The following is a 26330-nucleotide window of genomic DNA, read 5'->3' as shown; positions in this document are numbered from 1 at the left end:
TAGGGCTGTTGACGCCATGGGGAAATAATTGGTCAGCTCACAAGTTTTGGATTGGAATCATTGTCCAGTGGGAATAGCAAGGGGATATGACGTAGGTATAAATACAGGCAGGTTTAAGATTCTCGCTCTCTCGACCTACATGCAGTTAGGGTTAATCTCTCCCTGCAGAACTTGGCACTGTTGAGTAAGACGGTTTGGAGACGTGGGGAAGCGCTGAGACAAGTGCATAGATGATTTAGAAAGAGAAAAATGAATTTGAAGAACAAAACTACACGCATCTTGGTGAGGTCAGAAACCAATATATATATATATATATATATATATATATATATATATATATATATATATATATATATATATATATATATATATTACATTGATATCGACGAGACAAACTGTCAATAAAGTGCTGTATTCCATCAAAGTTCATTCTCCGATTTTAACTCTAATCAAACTAACCTTTGCTTTCGGACAAGGGCTATAATCCGACAACAATAAATGACAAATCAGCAAAGAGTGGTCTGAGCTAAAAAAAAAAAAAAAAAAAAAAAAAAAAAAAAAAAAAAAAAAACATTACATAATAAACAAAGGGGGGATGGGGGTTGGAGAAAGGGCGAATATTTTTTCACACGTCGTATTAGGAACTCGATTTTTACGAGCGGATTTTAGCAAATTAAATGTTAATTAACATATCGGATTCCCCACCCATTGTTTTTATAGTTTTTTTGTGAGCGTGTTGCTCTGAGGTTGCCCCTTTCCCCCCTTCCCCTCTCTTTTTCAGTCTACTTTTTATACCCCCGTTGTGACTTTAATTACTCAAACATAAAGAGAGATATGTTTTACTTGTAATATTTAAACGAAAATACAATAAACCCAGTCGGGCTTGTGGTTTAGGAAAGAAAACATCTCGAGTGTGGAACAGTGAGAAGTAGGAGAATCCTTAAAACAATGTGTCGGAGGTTTTGTGGTGTTTTAGTTTATAAAATGTTCACTAAATTCGTCCTTGTATTCACTTTAACTCTGGAACTAACAATTAGCTCAGGTACGTATTTTAATTAACTATTGATCAAAATCTACATAGAATTAAAAAATCTGGATATATTTTTTTTTAATATGAAACAATCACTTTTAAGAATAAATTTAAGTTTTGGTGTAGCGGATATTGTTATTCTTTCGCCAAGTTATTTATTTGAAAAAAAAAAGATCGTATTTTAACTTCTTTGCTTAATTGTAATTAATATTCTATAGGCAACATAGATAAAATATGTTAAATATTATTTTAAAAGGACAGATTTCTAAGTGTTGAAAATATATTGACAAAGGAATACCAATAAGTTTGTAAAAGAATTTACAGAATAAAACTGCTCAATCAAAACTGTAATCATAAAATTAGCTCTGTTTTGTTTTCATGTAAGTGTTTTATTGGAAAAGAAAAAAATATAAATTCCTGTAAATATCATGGTTGATTAGAAATGAGTTTAGACTAGCGCTAATCAGTGTTTCTTCCAGACTTTTTTCACCGGGGGGGACATTTGAAATTGTCGGTGGGTGGGGGCGGACTAAAATTTCCGGGGAGGGGGCGGTCACTGTTAAAAGTATATATTTTCTATATAAATTCCATTACATTCGGGGGAGATGCCTTGAAGAAACTCTAGCGCCAATGGTTCTATCTTGATTAAGTGTATTAACAAACATAATTTATAATTATGATTTAAATCTACAATTAGCAAAATATAATCGTTGAGTGTCTTACATATTTCGCATCTGTAAAATAAAAAGTAAGCACGTGTTTTATAACCGGCAGACGACCACGCAGACACAGTCGGATATTTTGCGCTCTCCTCCACGCAAGCCGCTATGTCGACCGGAAGTTTACGTTGCCATGGTCAACACTTTGGTCACGAGGCTCATAGAACTCAAAGAGTAAGAGATATTTAACTAATTAATTATTTTTAATATGGTAAGTAAAGTTTCAAAATGCAAAATTATATGCGACTTTAAAATTTACACAGTGTCTTTAAGTAAAAAAAAATTCAAATGTTTGGTGCTTTGTAGATTAAAAAAAAAAACAGTAAAAAATGGAATTGATTTGTACATACTCCCAATGATTTGCTACTTCCGTTTTTTTTTTATTCCTACTTGCACATATTAAGTATTGTAACTGTCATGTTTGTGACATAATCTGTAGCATTGTTATAACGCCACAAGCTTTATAATTTTCATAGGTATCTTTTAGTAAAAAAAAATGATTTTTTTTTCGTTTAGTAGATTTTGAAAAAAAATACAGTAAAAGTTGGAATTGATTTGTAAAAATTCCAAATGTTTTGTTACTTCTGGGTTTCCCCCCACCCATGATTTCATCTTGTGCAGCTTTAGTATTGTAAATGTCGTGTTTGTGATATAATCTATATCTTCGGTATTGTAAATGTCATGTTTGTAATATATAATCTATAGCGTTGGTATTGTAAATGTCGTGTTTGTGATATAGGCCTATCCTACAGCTATAGTACATCGTCACATATAAATGTCGTGTTTGTGATATAAGCTATAGCTTTGGTATTGAAAATGTCGTCTTTGTGATATAATCTATAGCTTTGTTATTGTAAATGTCGTGTTTATGATATAATCTATAGCCTTAGTATTGTAAATGTCGTGTTTCTAATATAATCTATAGCTTTGGTATTGCAAATGTCGTCTTTGTGATATAATCTATAGCTTTAGTATTGTAAATGTCGTGTTTGTGATATAATCTATAGCTTTTATACTGTAAATGTCGTGTTTGTGATATAATTTATAGTTTTGGTATTGTAAATGTCGTGTTTGTGATATACCCTACAGCTGTGTTACAACGTCACAAGCTACAAGTACAGAACGTATGACGGGAGCTGCAACAACTACAAGAATTATGGGGCGGCTTTCACAGCCGTACCCACCCTATTGGAGCCGGAGTACGCTGATGGTGAGTTTGTGGGGTAGGGGAGGGGGGAGAGGGGGTCAGCTGAAAAGTTGGATTTGTGAGGGTAGGAATGTATCGGCAAGGTGGCTATAGCTAAAACTGAAGCTATTGGAGTATACGTACGTAAAGCTCAGAGGCGCATGCGACCCATATTGTTGTTCAAGTAAGCCTAAATGCACCCCCCCCCCCGCTTTTTTTCATGTTACTGCTATGTTTCTTATAATTTGTAGTTTGGTGTCGCAAAATTGAAGTAAGAAACAGTTGAATCTGTATGTAGAGCTGTACAGTAGTCTACTTTCTTACCTTTGACTGTGTATAGTTTGATAAAGAAACTCAGAATGAGCTTTCTACATATTTTTTTCTACCCCGTCTGATACCCCCCACCCTCATCCTAAGGTCAGTACCCAGGGCGGCCGCCCCATCCGCCCTCTCCTAGGTACGCCTAAAGGTTAAATCTGACCACTCGTTTGCTAAAATCACTATACTATGCACACTCCTACCATTAGACCCTCATCCAATCAATGATCTAAAAAACGCTACCTCTGTAATAAATAATTAGCAAAATATGACTACCGGTGCAATTTTGAACTTCTGAGACTGGAGACTTCCTTTTGTTTATGTCCAGGAATTGGGAGTCCGCGTATGTACGGGGTTGAAGGTCGTCCACTGCCCAGTGCCAGACTGGTCAGCCTCGTCGCCCACCCCTCAGAGTCGGAGATGACAAATTTTACGGTTATGCTAATGCAGTGGGGTCAGTGGGTCACGCATGACCTGTCGGCTGTTCCCATAGCAACGCGTTAGTACTTTTCTTTATTTTTTTTATTTGCCTTCTTCATCATTGGAACGTGTTTATTTCAGGGAGACACCCACCACTACCCCCCCCCCCCCTTTCGAAAGACCAAATATCATTTTCAGGCATATTATTTAGCACATCTGTAATTTAAATGTGTTCTTTACTGTAGAAATGGGACGGAGTGGTCTAGCGGTAGAGAGCTGGACTGCTAACCCGTAAGTCTCGAGTTGGAATCTGGGTTCAAGTCAGTAGACCGTCCCTGAATCCACCCAACTCTGATGCTAACTTACATTAGGAAAGGTAAAGGCGGCTGGGCATAGTGCTGACCACATTATCTCTTCATATGCCAAGGTCACAGAAACCTGTGAAGTAAAGTTCACTCACTTGCCCTATAGACCGTCAGGTTTGAAAGGGGAACTTTACTTTTTTTTACGTTTACTGTAGAAGACTAGGCTGCGTATTAGAATTAAGATTAGGTTAAATTTACGATTTTCAAATCACTAGAAAATTGATATCATACTGAGAATATTTTTATTGTTTCTCGTTGTCCAGAATTTGAGGGCCCAATTCACTGCTGTGGTGAAGATGGAAAAAACCCACCGTTTATAACCAACAGGTAACTGGAATAGGGGTTGTGTATAGAATGCCTATATAACTATGTAAGATTATTTCTTTATTCCACATTTTTAGTGCTTTGTTATTGCTATATCGTTACTACGCAATTGCTTTTTTTAAATGCTGTTATTAAATTGTTGTTTTATTTGTTTATTTTAAAACGGCAAATGTGAAAAAAGGCCTCCGTGCCTATTATTGTTACCGTAATTGAATAAATGAATTGAATAAATGAATATATCGGTAATCCTTCGAATGGGCTATACGGATACCTGGCTCTAATGCTCGACTGTTTATTTAACTGCTTACCCTCCGCCCCCTCCCCTCCGGGAAACAATAACTACGGAGTCATTCTGAAAAGGCTATTAATTTGAAGAAATAAATGCAACGTTTTAATGTCAAATTACAACAAAAGATAAATATAAATGGTAGCTGCAGTGGGGTTAATTCAATTAGAAATAAAACTTGAAAACACGTCTAGTCTAAAAACCACGATATCCAAAAGAAAAGACGCGTGAAAAAGGACGCTTGGACACCGTATAGGGTGGATTGGGGGCGTGGTGTATGGGGAAGGGGGGGAGTTGGTTAGGTGAAAGATACCCAACTTTTGGATATCGTGGCATTTACACAAGACGTGTTATCAATGTCGAGTTAAGTCCAAACTTATGTTACTGTTTGTCTTTTCTGTCTAATCTGTAACCACACTGTTGTGTGCTGACGAAGACCTTTGGGTCGCAACGTCCATAGTATTTGTAACTGTCTTTAACTTGTGAGATAACTAACACTATCTGTTTTATTACTAATCAAATTACAACAAGAAAAACATTGCTTTAAAAAAAAAAACATACTAATTAGACTTTTGTCACCGTCGGTTCCTTCTACTCTATCGCTCTTTCCCTCTCTATCGTTCTCTCTCATTCTCTCTCTCATTCTCTTCCTGTTTCATTGTTTCTCTACCCCCCCCCCCGAAAAAAAATGTCTAAAAGAAACCCCGTTAACAAAACAAAGTAGATCTAATCAATATCATACCGCGAGTGTTTTGAAATGCTCGTCAGCTGTCTAATAAAATATATGATCCTCAAAATATTCAGTCCAAATATGTCATAGTCATAAGGATATGTTTTAACATTGATTTTTTCTATTGTAAACTAAGTTTGATCAACCTTGAACGTCGTGTCACAGATTTATATGTATAAAAAACAACTATATTTACGCTTAGAGACGGTATATGTTATTGTGGTGTTGTTTCTACATAATGAATCCTACATCTGTCTACATAATGAAACCTACATCTGTCTACATAATAAAACATACATCTGTCCACATAATGAAACCTACGTCTGTCTACATAATGAAACCTACATCTGTCTACATAATGAAACCTACGTCTGTCTACATAATGAAACCTACATCTGTCTACATAATGAAACCTACATCTGTCTACATAATGAAACCTACATCTGTCTACATAATGAAACCCACGTCTTTCTACATAATGAAACTACGTCTACATTCAAACCTACGTCTCCTTACACTGAAACCTACGTCTGCCTACATCAAAACCTACATCTGCCTACATTCAAAACTACGTCTCCTTACATTGAAACCTACATCTGTCTACATTGTAACCTACGTCTGTTCTTGCAGACACTGTTTCCCGATTGAGCTGCCGGACACTGAGACTTACATCAGAGGTCGATGTATGGAATTTGTCCGCTCCATCGCTGCCACGAGGGGCCAAGGAGCCAAGAGCAGTAGGGAAATTTTTTTAAAGGTGTATACTAAAATGGGTGGTCGAAGTAGGGCCATTTTTAGCGCAATTTCCATTCTGGAGAATTGCGTTTATTAACCCGTCATTTCTGGATGGATGGATGGATGGATGAATGTGTGTCCGCAGCTTTAAGTCGTATCTCCTCCTCAACGAAGCAATATCGATGACTAGTTCCAAAAGCAATTATGTTAAGCAAGTTACGAGGATGAACATAGGCCATAAAAATTCCGGGTTTCTTTCATGGATTTCCCAGAAAAGCCAAAAAAATCTCGAAAAAAAGCAGTTTTTGGCCCATATCTCGGCAACCAGACCACTTAGCGACTTGAAACATGTACCAATCGATTCCTGTCATAATTTAGAACAATATTGCCGAAGAAAGTTTTCAAAAATATTCTCTCGTTCGGTCACAAATTTTAAAATTACATAAACACCTACAAACCGATTGTTCTTCTAGCTTGAACGCACCCCAACATTATACGTCAGAGCTATTTTTAGATAACATAAGGAAATTGCGCACAAATGTCACTAGACTTTTTTAATTAACTTGTTTAAAGGTGTATACTAAAATGGGTGGTCGAAGTAGGGCCATTTTCTTAAAGGTGTATACTAAAATGGGTGGTCGAAGTAGGACCATTTTTTTAAAGGTGTATACTAAAATGGGTGCTCGAAGTAGGGCCATTTTTTTAAAGGTGTATACTAAAATGGGTGGTCGAAGTAGGGCCATTTTTTTAAAGGTGTATACTAAAATGGGTGGTCGAAGTAGGGCCATTTTCTTAAAGGTGTATACTAAAATGGGTGGTCGAAGTAGGACCATTTTTTTAAAGGTGTATACTAAAATGGGTGCTCGAAGTAGGGCCATTTTTTTAAAGGTGTATACTAAAATGGGTGGTCGAGTAGTAGACAGTACGACCGCTAACACGAATGTCTCGCGTTCGGATCCCGGCATCAAGGCCGTAGGACGTCCCTGAGTCCACCCAGCTCTAATGTGTACATGCCTCATGTTAGGGAATATTTTTCATTAGCTAAGGTCACCGAAACAGGTGAACTCTACTTCACCTACCTTCATTGACTGTTGGGTTCGAAAGGGGTACTTTATTTTTTTATTTTTTAATTATTAATAACATGTTAAATTTTTTAAAATATGTATTTGTTACCAAGTAAAGTGAGTCATAGTTACAGTGAATGAATTAAAGTCAAAGAGACACCTCGTTTTTATGGTTTTGTACATTTACAAAAATTTAGCTTTTACCTTTATGTTTTTTATTATAAATTGATTTTAGGAAACTATATTATTTGTCTTATATTTTGCTTTTTAGCCCATTTACCTAAGCATAAGTTCTGCTTTGCATTGCTATAAATTCTAGACCTAGTTATATTATCACAATTTAATTCACACTTCGTTAAAGTTAGATTTACGCATTCTGCATAATGTAATGGTATTCTGGCTTTGAAGTATTTTAATCACGTATTATGTATACAAAGCGTTAACTAACAGTAACAAACAAGCATAACTTTGTTATATGTCACACAACATAACTCTTCAGAGATCAGACAACAGCTGAACGTGATCACCTCCTTCATTGACGCCTCCCAGATTTATGGGTCCTCTACCTCTCAGGCTTATACCCTGAGAAATGGAGGTACGTCGTTTGTTTGTTTGTTTGACGTGGTGTGTAGTGAACGAGTGAAGGGTGTAAATGTTGTTGTACCTGTTACTCTATTCCGTTTGTCTCTGTTCAGTTCTGGTGCTGTGAGTTGTGATAGTCCGGTTGGTACCTGTTTTCTGTAAGGGTATATAAGGTGTGTGATAACGTGTGTGAAGGCCTCAGTTTCGTCCAGATCTCCAAGGTTAGTATAGGTTAGGTCTATACTAGTTTTAACCACTGTATCGTAGTTTTACTAGCTTGTGTAGTTTGTGTTTAGAATAGACTGTGTTAGGTGTAGATAGTGTAGATATTATTAAATTATTTTAGTTTTAACGAGCTTTTGTTTTCATTCAGTCTTGGTTTGTAACCCGTTTGTGGTTGTTTGTCAGAGGGAAGTGTCTATGTTCAAATCTTTATTCGTATCGTCGGTGATTTATCCAGCTGTTTCGTGTACTCTTGTTTTATGTCCTCTTGTTTTATGTCAAATTGTTTCATTTGCACCCAAAACAGCACCTTTCTACCGGAGCAATTTCTGCCATCGTTTGATCAATATTCTCGCCATGATTTTGGGACATTATTTCAACCGTTATTTTGCCATCTTTAGGATCACCGTTGTACCATTTGTACCATTCTTATTTCAACGTTTATTCATTTAATATATTTTACTTATAATATCATGGAAGCACACCATAATACATGCGCCTGTTGACATAACACTCAACACTAGCGTCAAAAGGCAGTGTGGGTTGGGGGGGGGGGCAGCCAGCACTTGGGTGATACCATTATAAAGTGTCACCACAATATCAAAAAAATGTCAAATTATTTTTTTATCTATTTAAAACAATAAATTAATAGGGAGAGGAGTGACGCCAAATCTAAAATGCAAATTGTTCAGAATGTGTGGGGGGACAACAGCCTCAGCTACAGCCACACCCTAGTGACGCCACTGACACACTATTAACCTTCCACCACCTGAATAAAATAAAATAGTAACTACATTTTCATGTTAACCCCTCTCTCCACTTAGGTTACCTTCTCAGGACGGCACAAGGTCTAACGTTACCAGACTCCAAGCTCAACAACTGCATCAAAAGACCGAACACTAAAGACTACTGCCTTCTAGCTGGTACTATAATTGTGACGATCTCAGGGGAAAAAAATACAATTATTATCAATATCTATCTGCGTGGGACGGTGGGGTAGGATGGTAGAACTCAAGACTACTGGCCTGTAAGTGTCGGGTCTGCAAGAAGTTCCTGAGTCCACTCAGCTCTTATGGGTTCCTGATTTAGGATAAGAAAACAATAAGGAAACCATAAACCCATAAGTTTAAGGTCTGTAGTATGTTGATGAGTCCACCCAGCTCTTATGGGTACCTGATTTAGGATAAGGAAACAAAAAGGAACCATAACCCATAAGTTTAAGGTCTTTAGTATGTTCATGAGTCCACCCAGCTCTGATGGGTACCTGATTTAGGATAAGGAAACCATAAGCCCATAAGTTTAAGGTCTGTAGTATGTTCATGAGTCCACCCAGCTCTGATGGGTACTTGGCACACGTTCAGAAAACAAAGTCGGCTGGCCATTGTTCTGACCTCACTATTCCTTGTGTACTGAAGTCATTAAAAGAGATAGACTCTACTTCATCTACCCCGTGTAACTCGGCACGGAAAAGAAAAGAAGAAGATGATTAATATCTAACTGCTGTTAATAAATAAAGTATGAGAAATCTCATGCCGCGCTGAAAGTAAATTTTTTTAGAAAAATAAAATCAATCAGATTCTGTACGTATCAGTTAGGCAAGCACAGCGTTTTTCACGATAGTGTATTGTGAACCGGTGTAAAGTTACCTGGATGGGCCGTTACCAAGTGCACAATGGTAACACAACCTCATATTGTATTGGAATAAGGAACCGAACCCAGGTTCTCGTGGTAACAAGCAAGTTGTCTACCACTAAACCACACCGTTCCACAAGAATGTCAACATAGAAGAAAGTAAACTCCGTCTAAAGAGAGAAATATTTTTTTTTTAATTTGTTTTATTCCCACGTTTTCTTTAACTTGCTTTCGTCTCTGTTTTTCCGATCAAATCTTGCGATCGAAATTTCTGGCACTTCCCAGTTAGCTAGCGCGCTGAAATTTTCAGGGAAGCTTTGTTTTGGATGACAATAGAATATTCAATTGTTATTATTACTAAATTGAACCATGGAAACATTTTATTGAGCATTTTAGACCGCTATATAATTGTAGTAAAAACGTGTGGGAAAAAGGGACATAACCCAGTAACTGTAATTTGATGAAAACAAGGTTCGGTACTCTCCCTCTCTTTTTGCTTACTGAGTAGTGTTCACGCGGTGTTTGTGTACAAACAACCGTAACAACTGGTGGCCAGTATGGGGGAGACGATATGGTCGAGTGGTTGGGCACACGATTGCTATCCCACTCGACACGGGTTCAAATCTATGTGTTCTAGTCAGTAACGTATTCACACAACGTGTTTTTTACGAGTTGTCTTTTTACGAGTTGTCTTCGTTTACCCAAAAAAAAGTGAAAAGATAAAATCGATAGCAAGATTTTAATGCAAACAAACAGACAAAGACTAAAAAGTAGAAAATAATAATCATTAAAAAAGTTTTAAAAAACCCACGTTTTCTGATTGAACTAAAAAGTAGAAAATAAATGCTATACATCACAATAATGCAAGCGATCACTCTACTATAAGCGATCAAAAACGTGGGGCGCCGTGATTTTTCTTACAGTTTCTAATACTGTTGACTCTCTACAAGCTCCCTAATAAAAGTCAATAGTATTATCTAATCAATAGTAATATAACTTTTACTTCGGCGCCCCACGTTTTTCATCGCTTATAGTAGAGTGATCGCTTGCATTATTGTGATGTATAGCATTTATTTTCTACTTTTAAATTCAATCAGAAAACGTGGGTTTTTTAAAACTTTTTTAATGATTATTATTTTAATTAAGAACTAAAATGTGTAGAGAGTGAATTATGTGTTTCATATTTTTATAATAATTCACCATGGATTGAAATATTAGGTTAAAAACTATATTGAACTTCAGAATTTCAATAATTTATAAATTTTCCGTTTGAATGTAAAAATAGGAGCAAACTCTTTCTAACGGAAAAAAAATTGTAAAAATTATTTCATAATCATTTTGTCTGCATGTCGACTTTAATAGAACTAACTAGTTTAGAGATCAATAGACTTATTCGTTATTTTATATAACGTTGGACCGCTAAACTGTAAGTCCTAATTTCCCGGGCTCGACTCCAGAGGCGTAGTGAGGGGGGGGGGGGTACATATGTCCCCGGGCACCGACCCTAGGGGGCGCCAAAATTTGTTGGAAAAAAATTAAAAGCTCATTTTAGCAGCATTTTTGCATTATAAATATTAAAAACGAGCCGGCCCGCGGCATAACAAACGCCGCTATTTAGTTGTTGTTTTTTCTACTTTTCAGTAATTCATAATTTGTGAATTCGACAGTACCAACGCTGCCACTGAAAATATTTCTTGAAAACACTATAAGTAGCTCGTTAAGGACCATAACCCCCACCCCCACCCCCCCTTTCCTCCCTCTACGTTTAAAATCGTTTCAAACTAAATTATCTGCCCCTAATAGTCGTCACCCGGTTCTGCTTGTAAACATTTAGAGTGAACACAGCTCATTAAGACCATGTAGGGGTGGGGTGGTAGGGAGCGCGTTTACAGCTTGTTTTCTAGCGTCTCCCAGAAGAGAATTATATATATAGATATATGAGGGGGGGGCGCCAAATTGAAAGTTTGTCCACGGGCGCCGGGAAGGGTCGCAAAGCCTCTGCTCGACTTTGTAGGACTTCCTTGAGTCCGCCAAGCTCTGATGGGTATCTGACTGGAGTTGGCTAGGGATAATGCTGAGCATACTAATTATCTCTCCATATGCCGAGGTCCCTGAAACAGGCTAACCCTACTATATCTTCTAGCATGGAATTTAACGTTTGAAAATGATGCTCTACTTATCTTTACATCTAAGTGTCTATTTACCTACTGACGTCACCCCTACCATGGGTTCTAAATATAGATGTTTTTTTTTGTTGATCACCAGGGGACTCCCGGGTCAACGAGCACCCGGGTCTAGGGGTCATGCACACTATGTGGGTCAGGGAACACAACAGGATCGCTGGGGAGCTGCGAAAGTTGAGGTCACGTGACACAGATGAAGACGTCTTTCAACTGACCAGGAAAATTATCATTGGTAGGTTGTTGTTTTGTTTTAACTTTCTCGTATATGGAGTATAGTGGAAGTATTGTAATTCGTGTGAAAAATCGAAATCGAGATTTTCACAAATCTCTACGTTTTAGATCTCCCTGAGTGGGAAAAACACAGTTTTGCAATCTTGTCTGTATATCAGTGTGTGTGTCTATGTGTCTGTGAAAACGATAACTTAAGGACCGGTACAGCTAGAATGTAGTTTTCAGCGATTTCCGGTAAACGGAAGTGACACTTATTCTACTTTTGGTTTTTCAAAAGCCTATAACTTCAGTACTGTTTCAGATAGATAAACGAAATTTCACAAATGGGTAAGAGATCTAGTTGCCTGCGTTATGTCAAATTTTGAGTAATTTCTGTTGACCGGAAGTAACACTTTACGCTTTTTTCAATTTCAAAAAACGCATATAAAGTACTAATATTCTGCACTATTATACACACATTGTTTGCTGTTCACTTTCTATTTTAAAATGTTTTAATAATTAAAAATTGATTAAAAATTATGTTTGTAAGTCTGAATTGCCAACCACTGCTGTGTTATATAAGAGTATTCGAGACAGTTTAGACAAGATCTCTCCCGTAGTGTTATGGTAGATTAGCTATTCCATTATGTTTGTTAAAACTTCAAAACGATAGTGTTAACATAAAGAAAGGCCTAAATACGTTTAAATTATAATCTTTCAAAAACAAAAGTGTACAAGTCAATTAGTTATTCCATTAAGCTTGTTAAATCTTGCAACAGACAGTGTTAAAAATTAAGCAACTCTTACAAAAGTATAATTTCGTATCACGGTCATTTTAACGACAGTTGTGTGACAGTCGATTATCCATACCCTAATACTCGTTAAAGCGACAAAGTAATGTGTTTTAATGAAGTTTTACCAGTGAAGGCCTCAGCAGAATATACTGCCAAGTGAGTTCACTCTGCCAACACTGACAATTGTTTTTGAAAAATTGTTTTTTTAGAAACTAAATACATTTTAAGCTGCACTAATTTTGTTTTTCTTGTTTTAAAATATTATGTTCTGATTACTTTTATCTTAGTTGATTTAAAAATGATCAAATTAGTAATTACAATTTTTTTCTTAATAATTCAGCTATCTAACCCTAACTATTGTGGCGATAGAGTGGTCGGGTGATAGAGCGCTCGACTGTTAGCCCGAAATCCCGAGTTCGGATCTCAGTCCGGATATGAGTCTGCATGACTCTTCAGAGTCCAGTCAGCCCGATTGTGTACCTAACTCACGTTAGTGAAAGTAATCGCGGCTGGGCATAGTGCTGACCAAATTATCCCTTATACGCCGAGGTTAAGCAACATATGAACTCTACTTCATCTGCCTTAAGGATCGTTACTTCAGAAAAAAGCATTTAAATTAATCTAACAAAAACTATATTCGAAACGATATCACAAGACAACTAGATTATGGGACTAACCATCCTTTAATTATAATGAAGTAATGACCTTGTGTCCACACAGCCCTCCAGCAGATCATCAACTACAACGAATACCTCCCGAAAATCCTCGGCACCGACGCCACGCGCGTGAACCTAGTCTCAAAGACCGGAAGGACGTTCTACAACCCTAACCTTGACCCCAGAGTGCTCTCGGAGTTCGCTACTGCAGCGTTTCGGTGAGTAGGTATAGGTCATATAACAATAGGGGTAGGGGGTGAAGTGGGTATAGGTCATAGAACAATAGGGGTAGGGGGTGAAGTGGGTATAGGTCATAGAACAATAGGGGTAGGGGGTGAAGTGGGTATAGGTCATAGAACAATAGGGGTAGGGGGTGAAGTGGGTATAGGTCATAGAACAATAGGGGTAGGGGGTGAAGTGGGTATAGGTCATATAACAATAGGGGTAGGGGGTGAAGTGGGTATAGGTCATAGAACAATAGGGGTAGGGGGTGAAGTGGGTATAGGTCATAGAACAATAGGGGTAGGGGGTGAAGTGGGTATAGGTCATAGAACAATAGGGGTAGGGGGTGAAGTGGGTATAGGTCATAGAACAATAGGGGTAGGGGGTGAAGTGGGTATAGGTCATAGAACAATAGGGGTAGGGGGTGAAGTGGGTATAGGTCATAGAACAATAGGGGTAGGGGGTGAAGTGGGTATAGGTCATAGAACAATAGGGGTAGGGGGTGAAGTGGGTATAGGTCATAGAACAATAGGGGTAGGGGGTGAAGAGGTGGTTGGTTCAGTTTGATCTTGGTATGTGACTATAGGGTTAGAATGGAACGGAGTGGCATAGAGATAGAGAGGTAGACTGCTAACCCGAAAGTCTCGAGGTTAAATCCGGGTCCAAGTCAGTAGAACGTCCCTAAGCCCACCCAGCTCTGATGGGTACCTAACTCACGTTATGGAAACCAAGGCGACTCGGCATAGTGATGACCATATTATCCCTTCATATGCCGAGGTCTCTGAAACTATTGAACTCTACTTCACCTGCATCCGGGCGTCTTGGGCACGAACGAGAAAAGATGATGATGAATAAAGGTACGGGCAGAATGGGCGTTTGGCTGAGTAGGTTTTTGATCTGTTCAAATCAAAGATGTGAAAATCTCATTAGATACCAAATGACCAGACATGACTCGTCCAACCTGGATTGGAACTCGGCTCCCTTCGTTATAAAGATCGCACTCTAGCCGAAATGTTAGATTAACAGTAAAACCAGCATACACGGCAAGTGCCGATTTAAAGAAATATCTCCTCAGGTTCGGACACTCAACGATTCCGAAGAGTTTATGTATAGGAGATCGTACTTTAAAGATGAGGGAGCTATTTCACAGGTAAACCTCTTTTTCTCTCCCTCTAGCTCTCTCTATTTCTGCTCTCTCTCCCCCCCCCCCCTCTCTCTCCCTCTCTCTCTATCTCTCTCTAAGCATTATATATATATATATATATATATATATATATATATATATATATATATATATATAGATCTATAGATCTATATATATATATATATATATATATATATATATATATATATATATATATATAGATCTATAGATATATATATATATATATATATATATATATATATATATATATATATATATATATATATATATATATATATATATATATATATAATGATGTAATTAAAAAGCAATAGATTCTTGATAAGATTATAAAGCTAAACTAATCATATAGTCAAGGCGAAAAGCTAAATTTAATAACAATATTTCCCTTATTATCTAAAGAAAATGTTTTTCATTGTATTCACAAACTTATTCCGTTGGGTGTCACTTTATCCAAGAACTTTATCCATTGTATCCAACCGTATCCACAGACCAGGAGAGTGTCTGGAAAACTATGACAGTATTGTAGCGAGCATGGTTGGGGCAGACAACAAAAAATGTAGGCAACAACTGAAGAAATGTGATCGGAATTTTGGTAAGTCTTTGATAAAATGTAGGTAACAATTGAAGAAATCTAATTGGAATTTCGGTTATTCATAAAATGTAGGCAACAATTAAAGAAATGTGATCGGAGTTTCGTTGTTTATGAAAATCACCATTTAAATCAATAAAAATCAATATAAATCCGATATTTTACTAAGTCTTGTAGGTCTAGAAAATGATCAAATTTTAACTAAATATTTCATAAACAGTTGAAACGTTAAGTCGAAGCCAGTAACAGGAATGATGAGGTATTTTTTCAAAGCTCTTGGCACTTCATTGTCTAAAATGAAATGTCATGACTTTTGAAAACATAATAAAATTAAATTTAACTTGAAGTTTAAAGAAGGATAATTAGATAGCTGGGGGATTTTATGAAAATAATGTATGTTTAGCTTTACAGCAATAGGTCTGGTAAGTAGGTCACCAACCAGTTCTACGGCTCAATAAAACCTGCACGAGCCATAGAACTGGTTGTTGACCTACTTACCAGCCCTATTAGTATTGTCCTTCGCTTTAAAAAATCTCATTAAAAAAAACATTTTAAAAAACTCATTAAAAAAACTCATTAAAAAACGACGCATTTTAAAAAAATACTCATTAAAAAACTCATTAAAAAATATTTTTGCCAGCCATGGACGTGACCAGGTTTTTATTCGAGCCCGCCAAGGGACCCGGGAAAGGCCTTGACCTCGTGGCCTTGAACATCCAGCGGGGTCGTGACCACGGGGTGCCGCCCTACTACAAGCTGCGCCGCCTCTGTGGGCTCCGGCCCGTGATGTCGTTCAACGATACGGAGGCCCTAGGGCCGCACGCCAGCGATCTGGGTAAAGTTTACAGGCAAGACATCTTAATACGATAAGAAGGTTAGATTTCACTGCACATTATACAGGCAAGACATCTTAATACGATAAGAAGGTTAGAATCCACTGCACATTATGCAGGCAAGAAATGTTAATACGATACCGAGGCTAGACGTTTTCTGAGGCATAACTAGGGAAGGGTGTATGGGGCGCCAAACGGAGTAAAAATAAATAAATAGAAAGCTCATTCTGCACTGCATTACTGAATTATACACAGTCAAAGGTTAAGAAAATAGAGTTTTACAAAGCTTTATACACTGATTTAACTGTTTTCCACATTAATTATGTGACACTAAAATAAAAACTGTTACAGGACAGTAGTGACCGGTAAAAAGCCGGAGGGGAGGGGGGGTGGGGGCGCTTTATCGGCAACTTTATCTCAATTAAGGGAAGGGGGGGGGGGGGGCAGAAATGGATATTTCATACCTGGCGCCAGAATAGGTCGTTACGCCTCTGGACGTCATTGCCCAAAATACAGGCAAGAAATATTTGAAATGCGATACAAGGGCTAGCCGTTACTGCCCAAAAATGCAGGCAAGAAATGTTTGCAATACGGTACAGAGAATATCTTTTACCGCCCATACAATTTAAGTAATAGCTTTCATACTTAACGTCTTTAAATTGCAGTGGGTGAATCCGTTACTTAAATATTCATATATGTTAAAACTTTTAAATTTAGCACGCATTAAATTTAATTGTATCGAGAACTAAAACTATCGAAAAAATTCAATTAAAAAATGGAATGACCAACATTTAAAATAGAGCCGTTATTTAGTGCAATAGCTATGTAGGGGCAACTAAAACGGAAAATTATAACAAATTAGCCTGAAAATCATTATCTGCTCATTAATTTACTTCCAACATCTGCACACTAAATGTCTATGTACCATCATTCAAGTTTTATATGTGTTGGTAAATTATATTTACGAATAGGAAAATATGGCTTGGTTTATTATTAGAAAACAAAACCCCCACAGAAATCACTTTATTTTCCTTTTTTATTCTTGTTTACAATATAATTAAAATAGATACAAATTTTAAGTTACTTACACCAAGAAAAGGGAAATAACAAAGCAAAACCAAGTCATAAAGTAAAAATTTCGCTTATCCCCCTTCTTTACATAATACTCTTCCCTTGCAGTAATTAATTAATAATGTATCAAACAATCGTTGAAGATCTGTGGAGGACATTGACCTCTTCACTGGCCTACTGTACGAGCCGGTGTCCAGGGGAGATGACGCAGCCGTTGGCCCGACCCTCAAGTGTCTGATTGGCGCCCAGTTCTTTAACACCAAGTTCGGAGATCGATTTTTTTACGACACCTATGATCAGGGAATTGGTTTTAGTGACGGTAAGAATGTTTTGGTTCGATAAACTGATTTTTTGTTTTATTTTTTTTAATTGCCTCAGACATGTAATTTATCAGCGTCAGTTTGCTTAGCCGTGTTCGCTTTAGTATTACAGTTTTCATCATCGGCTTGTGAGGACTGATACAGATTTACAATAGTAATATTTCTTTCTTACTTGTAGCCTACTTTCATTCATTTAACATGGTTTACTTATACATAGATCTAATACAAAACGTCTAATTACAATTTTATTTTTAAACTTGAAACTCCAGATGTATAATTAAATGGGGATTCAATATTCTGCGGACACTGATCTAAATGTAATCAATTAGCTTGTAGTTTCAATTTCATTTTTCATTTTATAACTATAAATTCGTTAATTTTCGTGAAAAGCTATCTAGTGAGTTATTAAATGGTATGAAAAATGTATCTGGCAATAGCTATTAAATAGTGTGAAAATTTATCTGGCTAGTTTTATTTAATGGTATGAAAATTGTACCTAGTTAGTAATAGTATGGATTATCTATCTTTGTGAAAGTGTGTAAACAGTTTTAATTGCTATAAATTAGTTTTAAGTTCTTGCCTCTACAGTCTACACCATGTTCCAACGCTAAGAATATCACTGAGCTATGTTCTTTAACTCAGTGGTCTATCGGTTAAAACATCTCCTTTTGACCATGTTCTGAAGGCTTAATCATCAGTGACTTATCTGCCTTTAAACCATGTCCTAACGATTAAATATGTCTTTCGACCGTTTTCTAATGGTGAAAACTTCAGAGTTATCTGCCTTTAGAACAAGTTCTACTTATTTAAAAACAGTTATCTGCCTTAGATAAATTGCTAACGATTAACTCATCAGAAAGTTATCTGCCTTTAGATCATGTTCTTATCGTGACATCAGTCATATACCTTTATGTCTTTTCCCATCGATTAAAACATCAATGAGTTATCTGCCTTTAGAAGATGTTCTGATGGTTAAAACACCAGTGAATTATCTGCCTTTAGAGCATGTTCTTACGATTAAAATATCAGAGAGTTATCTGCCTTGATCTGACATGATAGTTAAGACCTTTTACTAATGGTAAAACATCAGCGATGTACCAGCTAGTACTTTATTATTTTCTCCCATTTAACTCACAGAGAGTTATCCGCCTTGTTCTGATGTTTAAAACGTGATAGTTACCATCTTTAAGGCCGGGTACTAATGGTAAAACATCAGTGATGTACCTTTTAGTAAGTTTTTATATTTTCTCCAATTTAACTCACTTAGAGTTATCTGCCTTGTTCGTTTAAAACATGATAGTTACCATCTTTGAGACCTTGTTCTAATGGTAAAACATTAGCAATGTACCCGCTATTATGTTATTTTCTCCCATTTAACTCACATCGAGTTGCCTGCTTTGGGCGACTTTAACTTTGTAAGAACATCAATAAGTTATCTACCTTAGACTGATGGCCCCAATGTTCACAACGTCAACCTGCCATTCATACGTCGAGATCAGTTTCATGGCGACACGTCTTAGCTTAGAGTACACTCAAACGATTACATGCAGTATAGTAAACCAAGCTATGTTTTACTTAACAAAAAACAGAATTGACAAGCCTATGTAAATACATGTGTATTATGTTTTTGTTGTTTTTTTTTTTGTTTAAAATAAAAAAATGTAATATGCAGTTTAAAAGTGTTTGTAGCTAGAAAAGTTTAATTTCACTTGATATGGCCAGAAACATTACGTGTAAAATCAACAGGACGACCATATATTGTATACAATGTGCTCAGCATATTTAGCACTACTGGTCATAGATTGTTACTACGGTTTACATTGTATTATTTGTATGTAAAATATTTATGCTTGATTAGTTTGAAGAATGTTTTTAACCTCATTATATTCAGATTAATATTGTGTTGAATTTTTAAAATCCTAAAATCCCTTAACGAAAGTATTTTTTTTCAAGGAACTCAAAGTAATTCTACCAAATTAATTAATATGAGAAAATTGTATTTACTAAATTTAATTTGTGACTCTTTAAGCAAACTTTAAAATTTTACTTTTATGTAGTTGGTTCAAATTGAACACTGGTTTTATTAAGGCTAGAAATAGTCAAACAAATCATTAATAGTAATATAATAGTAATTTAGAAAACACATTTATTTTTAATTTCATTTAGTAAAGTGAGGGTGTTGCGGTAATAGGAGATTTTATATTACTTAATATAAATACAATAGTAGGCTATACACCATAGATCGCTATTGTGTATTTTATCATGGAGAAAAATTATTGTGTTTTTCATTGTTTTACTATCCCTGGAAATTCCGGTTTACTTCAAGGGGGATTAAGGGCGGTATTTAAAAATATTTGAATTGATGAAAAAAAATCTAATATAATTTTCGACGGCTTATATTTAATTAAACAAGTTAATAAAAAGTCTAGTGACAATTTAAGCGCAATTTCCTTAATTAATTTTTTGTGACCGAACGAAAGGATATTTTTGAAAACTTTCTTCGGCAATATTGTTCTAAATTATGGCAGGAATCGATTGGTAAATGTTTCAAGTCGCTAAGTTGTCTGGTTGCCGAGACATGGGCCAAAAATTGTATTTTTTCGAGGTTTTTTTTTTGGCTTTTCCGGGAAATCCAGGAAGGAAACCCGGGAATTTTTTTGCCCACAATCATCCTCGGAACTTGCTTAACATATTTGCTTTTGGAACTAGTCCTCGATATTGCATCGTTGAGGAGGGGATACGACTTAAAGCTGCGGACACACATCCATCCATCACCAGAAATGACGAGTTCATAATCGCAATTGTCAGTATGGAAATTGCGCTAAAAACATGGAAATGAGTGTAATCGATGGTTCCCAAAGAGCTTTAAGTTTTTAAAATGTAATTATAATTTTATCGCTTAACATATTTTTAAAAAGATTTTTATGTTTAAATTTAATATGATTGCATAGACTTTTCAAGCCTACTTTAAAGAGTACCTTTTTTCAGAGTTTCTTCCAGGCATCTCCTCGGAGAAAAATGTCTGGAAGAAACACTGACCTTTCTTTAACTGCCCACAGCTCAACTCACGAGTTTAAGGAACACAAGTTTTTCTAAAATCATCTGCCACAACACAAACCTACGGTCTGTACAAATGGATGTCTTTACCCTCCCATCTAAGTAAGTTTACATATTTTATTTTATCCCTTTATACCAAAAACATTATGCATTTATGAATTATTGATTATAATTGATCTGATCGATAAACAACACAGTACACAGTCGTTAGGGTAGGGTGTGTTTATAAGTGAAGGCTCTCTTAGGTTTTGACTGTGTTGAAGGTTATCTACGTGTGTTGTGAGAGAGTAGGGATATGCAGTGGCGTAGCGAGGTCGGGTGTCACCCGGTGCGGCACATAATGGTGTCACACCCCAGAGGCATAGCACCCCACCCCCCCCCCCTCAAACTTTCGATTTGCACCCCCCCTTAAACTTTCGATATGCACCCCCTTCCCCCCACCCCTCAAACTTTCGATTTGCACCTCTTAATAGACTATTTAACACTCAAATCAATCATTTAATTAAGTGGAATTATCATTTTACTCTGTATATTTTGCTATTTTTTGCCTTGGTGTCACCCCCCTAAAAGGTGTCACCCGGTGCGTTCCGCACCCCCAACCCCCCCCCCCCCCCCTCGCCACGCCTCTGGGGATATGACACAGCGTATTGATTTTTTTCTTGTTTTTGTTGTTGTTTTGGTTTTTTTTTAATGAATTTGTTAAATATACTATACATATTCATTTATTCATTAGGGGTGTTTTAAATTATGTGGCGTCGTTTAATTATCGGGGTGGTTCTTTTTACTTTCTCGTATATACGAAGTATAGAGAAAGTATTGTAATCGTGCAAAAAAAATCGAGATTTTTACAAATCTCGACGTTTTACACCTCACTGATACGGAAAAACATAATTTTGTAATCTTGTCCGTATGTCTGTGTGTCTGTGTGTGTGTGTGTGTGTGTCTGTGTGTGTGTAAACACGATAACTTGAGTACCGTTACAGCTAGGTTGATAAAATTTCATATATAAGTATTTTATCAAAATCGTAGATCCTGATCAACTTTTGAGCAATTTCCGACAAACGGAAGTGGTACTTTTTCTACTTTGAATTTTTCAAAAGCCTATAACTTGAGTACTATTTGAGATAGATAAATGAAATTTCACATGTAAGTAAGAGATCTAATTCTCTACCTTCTGTCAAATTTTGAGTAATTTCCGTTGAAAGGAAGTACTAATTCCGAGTTATATAAGAATATTCGAGAAAGTTTACGGGAGATCACTCCCGGTTTATTTTAATTGTGAATACTGAAAATGAAGGGAAAGCAAAAAAAGATCGGCTAATTTTACATGCATGATGTTAACAGTGCCGGCGCCAGGTTATTTAGCGCCCTAGGTTAAACTTATTAAAACGCCCCCTTTCACACAAATTAATTACTAAAACATATGTATAAGAAAACAATTAATTAAAAGTGACATATTAATTTAGTATCTATAGCATACACGTTATATGTAGACATCAAAATCAAATTTTACTTGCTTCCTTCGTCGCAAAAATGTGTATTATGTCCTTCAGTTCCATTATGGAAGCGTAATCAAATTATATTGAAATTATTGCTAAGTCCACGAGTCTTCTTTGTACTTTACGATATAGCAGACTCCTCCTCAGGTAATTTCAAGTGCTTCTCCCCCCCCCCCCTACCCACTCCCGGGTGAAAAAAGACTGGAAAAAAACCACTGTGCTCTCTACACACCTCCCAATGTGAGTTCCAGAACGGAACTTACCTGTTTTAAGCTTGACTGTCTTTAGTTATAATTGTAAAATGTCTATATTGTGTGATTATGTAACGATCTTTTTGTTTTTGAAAAATAAAAGGTTATAAATGTATAGATTACAACCTTAAACTGTTATATATGAATCCTTTAGGAGAGTGTGAAAATATGAAAAAGACACTAAATTAATTAGTTGATTAATTTGCGACTACGACGATTTTAGTCGCATTAAGTATTGCAACATTCAACGGCTACTGATGTATTTGTTTTCCAACTTGATAATGCTAAAAAAAAAATCTATCAACCTATTTTGTTTAGAACTTTCGCTCTATTTAATTTTTACAATAGCAAATAATAACTTAAAGTTGTATTTATAAGTAAACGGTCAACCTAAGGTGCAGGAATTTGAAATGAATGTAAAGTTAAGGAAACGAATTATCTCCCATTTCGGTATCCAAATACCAAAATGTGTTCAAGGGAATTAACCTGCACAAGAAAGGCTAAATTAATAAAATATAAGGAAGACGTGCTTGGAAAACGCAGTAAAACGTTGTAAATTTCATTACATATTAAGTTTAACAAATCATTTATACTAACTATGTAATCTTATAAAAAAAATATATTTTACTCATTGACCACTTAACTGTAGGTTTTGTTTTAAAGTCTAAACACGGTAGCTTTATTATAACATACTTTAAATCAATATTGATGACACACATGTAAATGCTACTAGATTTCTTCCAACTTCTTATAGTTTATTTTTTTTTATTTACAAAAATCAAATACGGGTAACTTTTTGAAACATTGCTAAAATTATAGATAAAATATTTAAAAATATTAGTTGAAATAAAAAGTTTACGGTTATAAATTCCAGCCTATACAATATCTATCTATATATATAATTCTCTTCTGGGATCAGTTAGAAAACTGCCTTTGCAGTCCCCTCTCTTTCTCTCTATCATTATCACTACCACCCCCACCCCACCCCCACATGATCTGGTGAGCGGTGTTCACTCTGTTTACATTTTACAATCATAGAGACGGGTTTGGTGACGGCTATTAGGGGCAGATAATTTAGTTTGAAACGATTTTAAACTTAGAGGAGGTAACTAAGAGGAGGCTGCTTTCACGGGGGGGGGGGGAGTTATCGTCCTTAACGGGCTACTGATAGTGTTTTAAAGCAAATATTTTCAACGAGCCGGCCCGCGGCATAACATACGCCGCTATTTAGTTGTTTCTAATTTTCAATAATTCATAATTTGTTAATTCGACAGTACCAACGCTGACACTGAAAATATTTCTTTAAAACACTATAAGTAGCTCGTTAAGGACCATAAACCCCCCCCCCCCCCCCTTCCTTCCCCCCCTCCCCCCCCCTACGTTTAAAATCGTTGGCTCTGCTTGTAAACATTTAGAGTGAACACAGCTCACTAAAACCATGTAGGGGTGGGGAGGTAGGGAGAGCGTTTGCAGCTTGTTTTCTAACGGCTCGAAGAAGAGAATTATATATATAGATGGCAGCATTGGTACTGTCGAATTCACAAATTATAAATTACTGAAAAGTAGAAAAAAAAAACTAAATAGCGGCGTATGATACGCAGCTGGTCGGCTCGTTATATATTAATACTTTAAGAATGGTAATATAGATTCCTATAGAAAACTAAAGATTTTTTAGCTAGAGAACGCCTACCATTCTTTGTAGTGTGTTCCGTCCTGAATTGAAATCATCTAACTTACGATAAACTCGACTACTTGATAGACTTTACTTCGTTCACAAAACGTATCAAACTTCGATACCTAAACATAACTAGACTCAATGCTCCAGAACTACGACACCAACTCGCTTAACTTCACCAAGCTCTACAAACGATACTCCCAATCAACAACGATTTCACTGGACCTACTACTACACTTTAACATTCAACACAATTCGATACCTTAATACCACAAGACTCGATAGTCCCGAACTCCACAACTACGATACCTCATCAGCTACATTCTTATTTCTATACTACCAATCAGATTCCACTAGACCTTCAACTATACAACAGCCAAATAAAAAATACGACACAAGTCGATACTTTATACCTAAGAAACTATATCAGCAACAGCCTTCGATTCATCAAAACTTACCTAACAAGTACAATACTTTGAACACCCCGTCATTACAAAACTCTATACACCAGGACAGATTTCTAATTCAAAATCAGAGAAAACGAGACTTAAAAATCTTATTAAAATTAGATAACTATTTGGAATGTTTGAAGTTTAAATTACGAACTCATTTAATCGTTTTCTACATCAATTATGTGACACCAAAATAAAAAGGCAAAGTGACTGGTAAAAATCGTCCCGACCTTTCCAAATTAGGGAGGTGGGGTTGCATTTTTACCATCGCGAATAAATATAGGCCTATATAGACCTAGTTTAGGGTGTGGTGCAAAATTGATAGTTCGTCCTGTGCACCGAAATATAGCACGACGCCTTTGTATATTACCATCTATAGTTTATAAAAGATGATCAAAGTTATTAATTATAATGTATTTTTTGATAATAGCGATTAAACCTTTTTGCGCCCCCCCCCCCACCCACCTCGGGATGGAGCCCCAGACGACCGCCTAGTTCACCTTATAGATAGCGCCGGCCCTGGATGTCATGCATGGACTCTCCTTATAGTAATAGACAAAGTATTTACAACGAGCCGGCCCGCGGCATAACATACGCCGCTATTTAGCTGTTTCTAATTTTCAATAATTCATAATTTGTGAATTCGACAGTACCAACGCTGACACTGAAAATATTTCTTTAAAACACTATAAGTAGCTCGTTAAGGACCATAACCCCCCCCCCCCCCTTCCTTCCCTCACCCTCCCCCCCCCCCCTACGTTTAAAATCGTTGGCTCTGCTTGTAAACATTTAGAATGAACACAGCTCACTAAAACTATGTAGGGGTGGGGAGGTAGGGAGAGCGTTTGCAGCTTGTTTTCTAACGGCTCGAAGAAGAGAATTATATATATAGATACTAAAAAAAAAAACTTTTTTTCTTTTTTTCAGAAACAATCCCGAGTATCCGTGCCAGAATCTAAAGCAAGAAAGTCTAGACCTCTCTTTGTTTGTATAATAGTAGCGTCAATAGAATGATCTTTTGTTTTTATTTATTGTTGGTGATTTGTATATTTATTTTAATTAATGGAAAATAATTTAATCTCAAATATAGATTTTATTTATTTATTTTAATAGGTTTCTTTTCAGTTTTTATTTTCTATTTTACAAAAAGAAATTGTTTTTGAATGTTATTGGAAATCAAATTCCCAAATAGATCTCGAAGATTGTAATAAAACTTTATGGTGTTTTGAATTTTTGTAAAAATATTTCGTTATACATATCACACACTTAAATTCATATCTCCTCCAACACAATACGTGTCAACTGAGTATGCGCCATTGAGGTCATTGACTCCGATTTCAGCATGCTTTTCTTTTTCGGTTGTTTGATATTGGAGTTGTTTTCGGTTTGGCAACCATGAGCTTTACCGACTCGACCACGCCGACCCACCATTTTTTTTATCAATATTGGTTTATTTCGGAAATAGCGAAAGCTGACAAAAAACAATGCACAAGATAGAGAACTGATCAAACACCATATTTGGCGGAGACAGAGTTTCTTCAAGGCATCTCGCCCCCCCCCCCCCCGAAAATTTTTTACCGCCCCCCCCCCCCCGAACGAAATGAAATTTATAGAAAATATATACTTTTAACAGTGTCCCCCCCCCCCCCCCGAAGAAAGTCTACCCCCCCCCCCCCCCCTGAAAATTTCAAGTGACCCCCCCCCCCCCCGGAAAAAAAGTCTGGAAGAAACACTGGG

General features: G+C 36.5%; 1 protein-coding gene across 1 annotated transcript; it reads left to right on the top strand.

Annotated features, from left to right (window-relative positions):
- The first annotated feature begins 861 nt into the window (after positions 1-861).
- Positions 862-25820, top strand: LOC131944888 (peroxidase). Its single transcript, XM_059305766.1, has 16 exons — positions 862-1042; positions 1805-1923; positions 2839-2959; positions 3582-3752; positions 4302-4365; positions 6009-6115; positions 7677-7772; positions 8806-8904; positions 11879-12028; positions 13521-13674; positions 14754-14828; positions 15335-15438; positions 16076-16283; positions 17483-17658; positions 20719-20818; positions 25521-25820. The coding sequence occupies exons 1-16, from the start codon at positions 949-951 to the stop codon at positions 25585-25587; spliced, it is 1905 nt and encodes a 634-aa protein (XP_059161749.1). The 5' UTR covers positions 862-948; the 3' UTR covers positions 25588-25820.
- The last annotated feature ends 510 nt before the right edge of the window (positions 25821-26330 follow it).

Source organism: Physella acuta, unplaced genomic scaffold (genome assembly GCF_028476545.2).
Source record: "Physella acuta isolate Inbredline_101_S28 unplaced genomic scaffold, ASM2847654v3 ptg000512l, whole genome shotgun sequence".
Lineage (NCBI taxonomy): Eukaryota > Metazoa > Mollusca > Gastropoda > Physidae > Physella > Physella acuta.
This window is presented reverse-complemented; position numbering and strand designations above follow the sequence as displayed.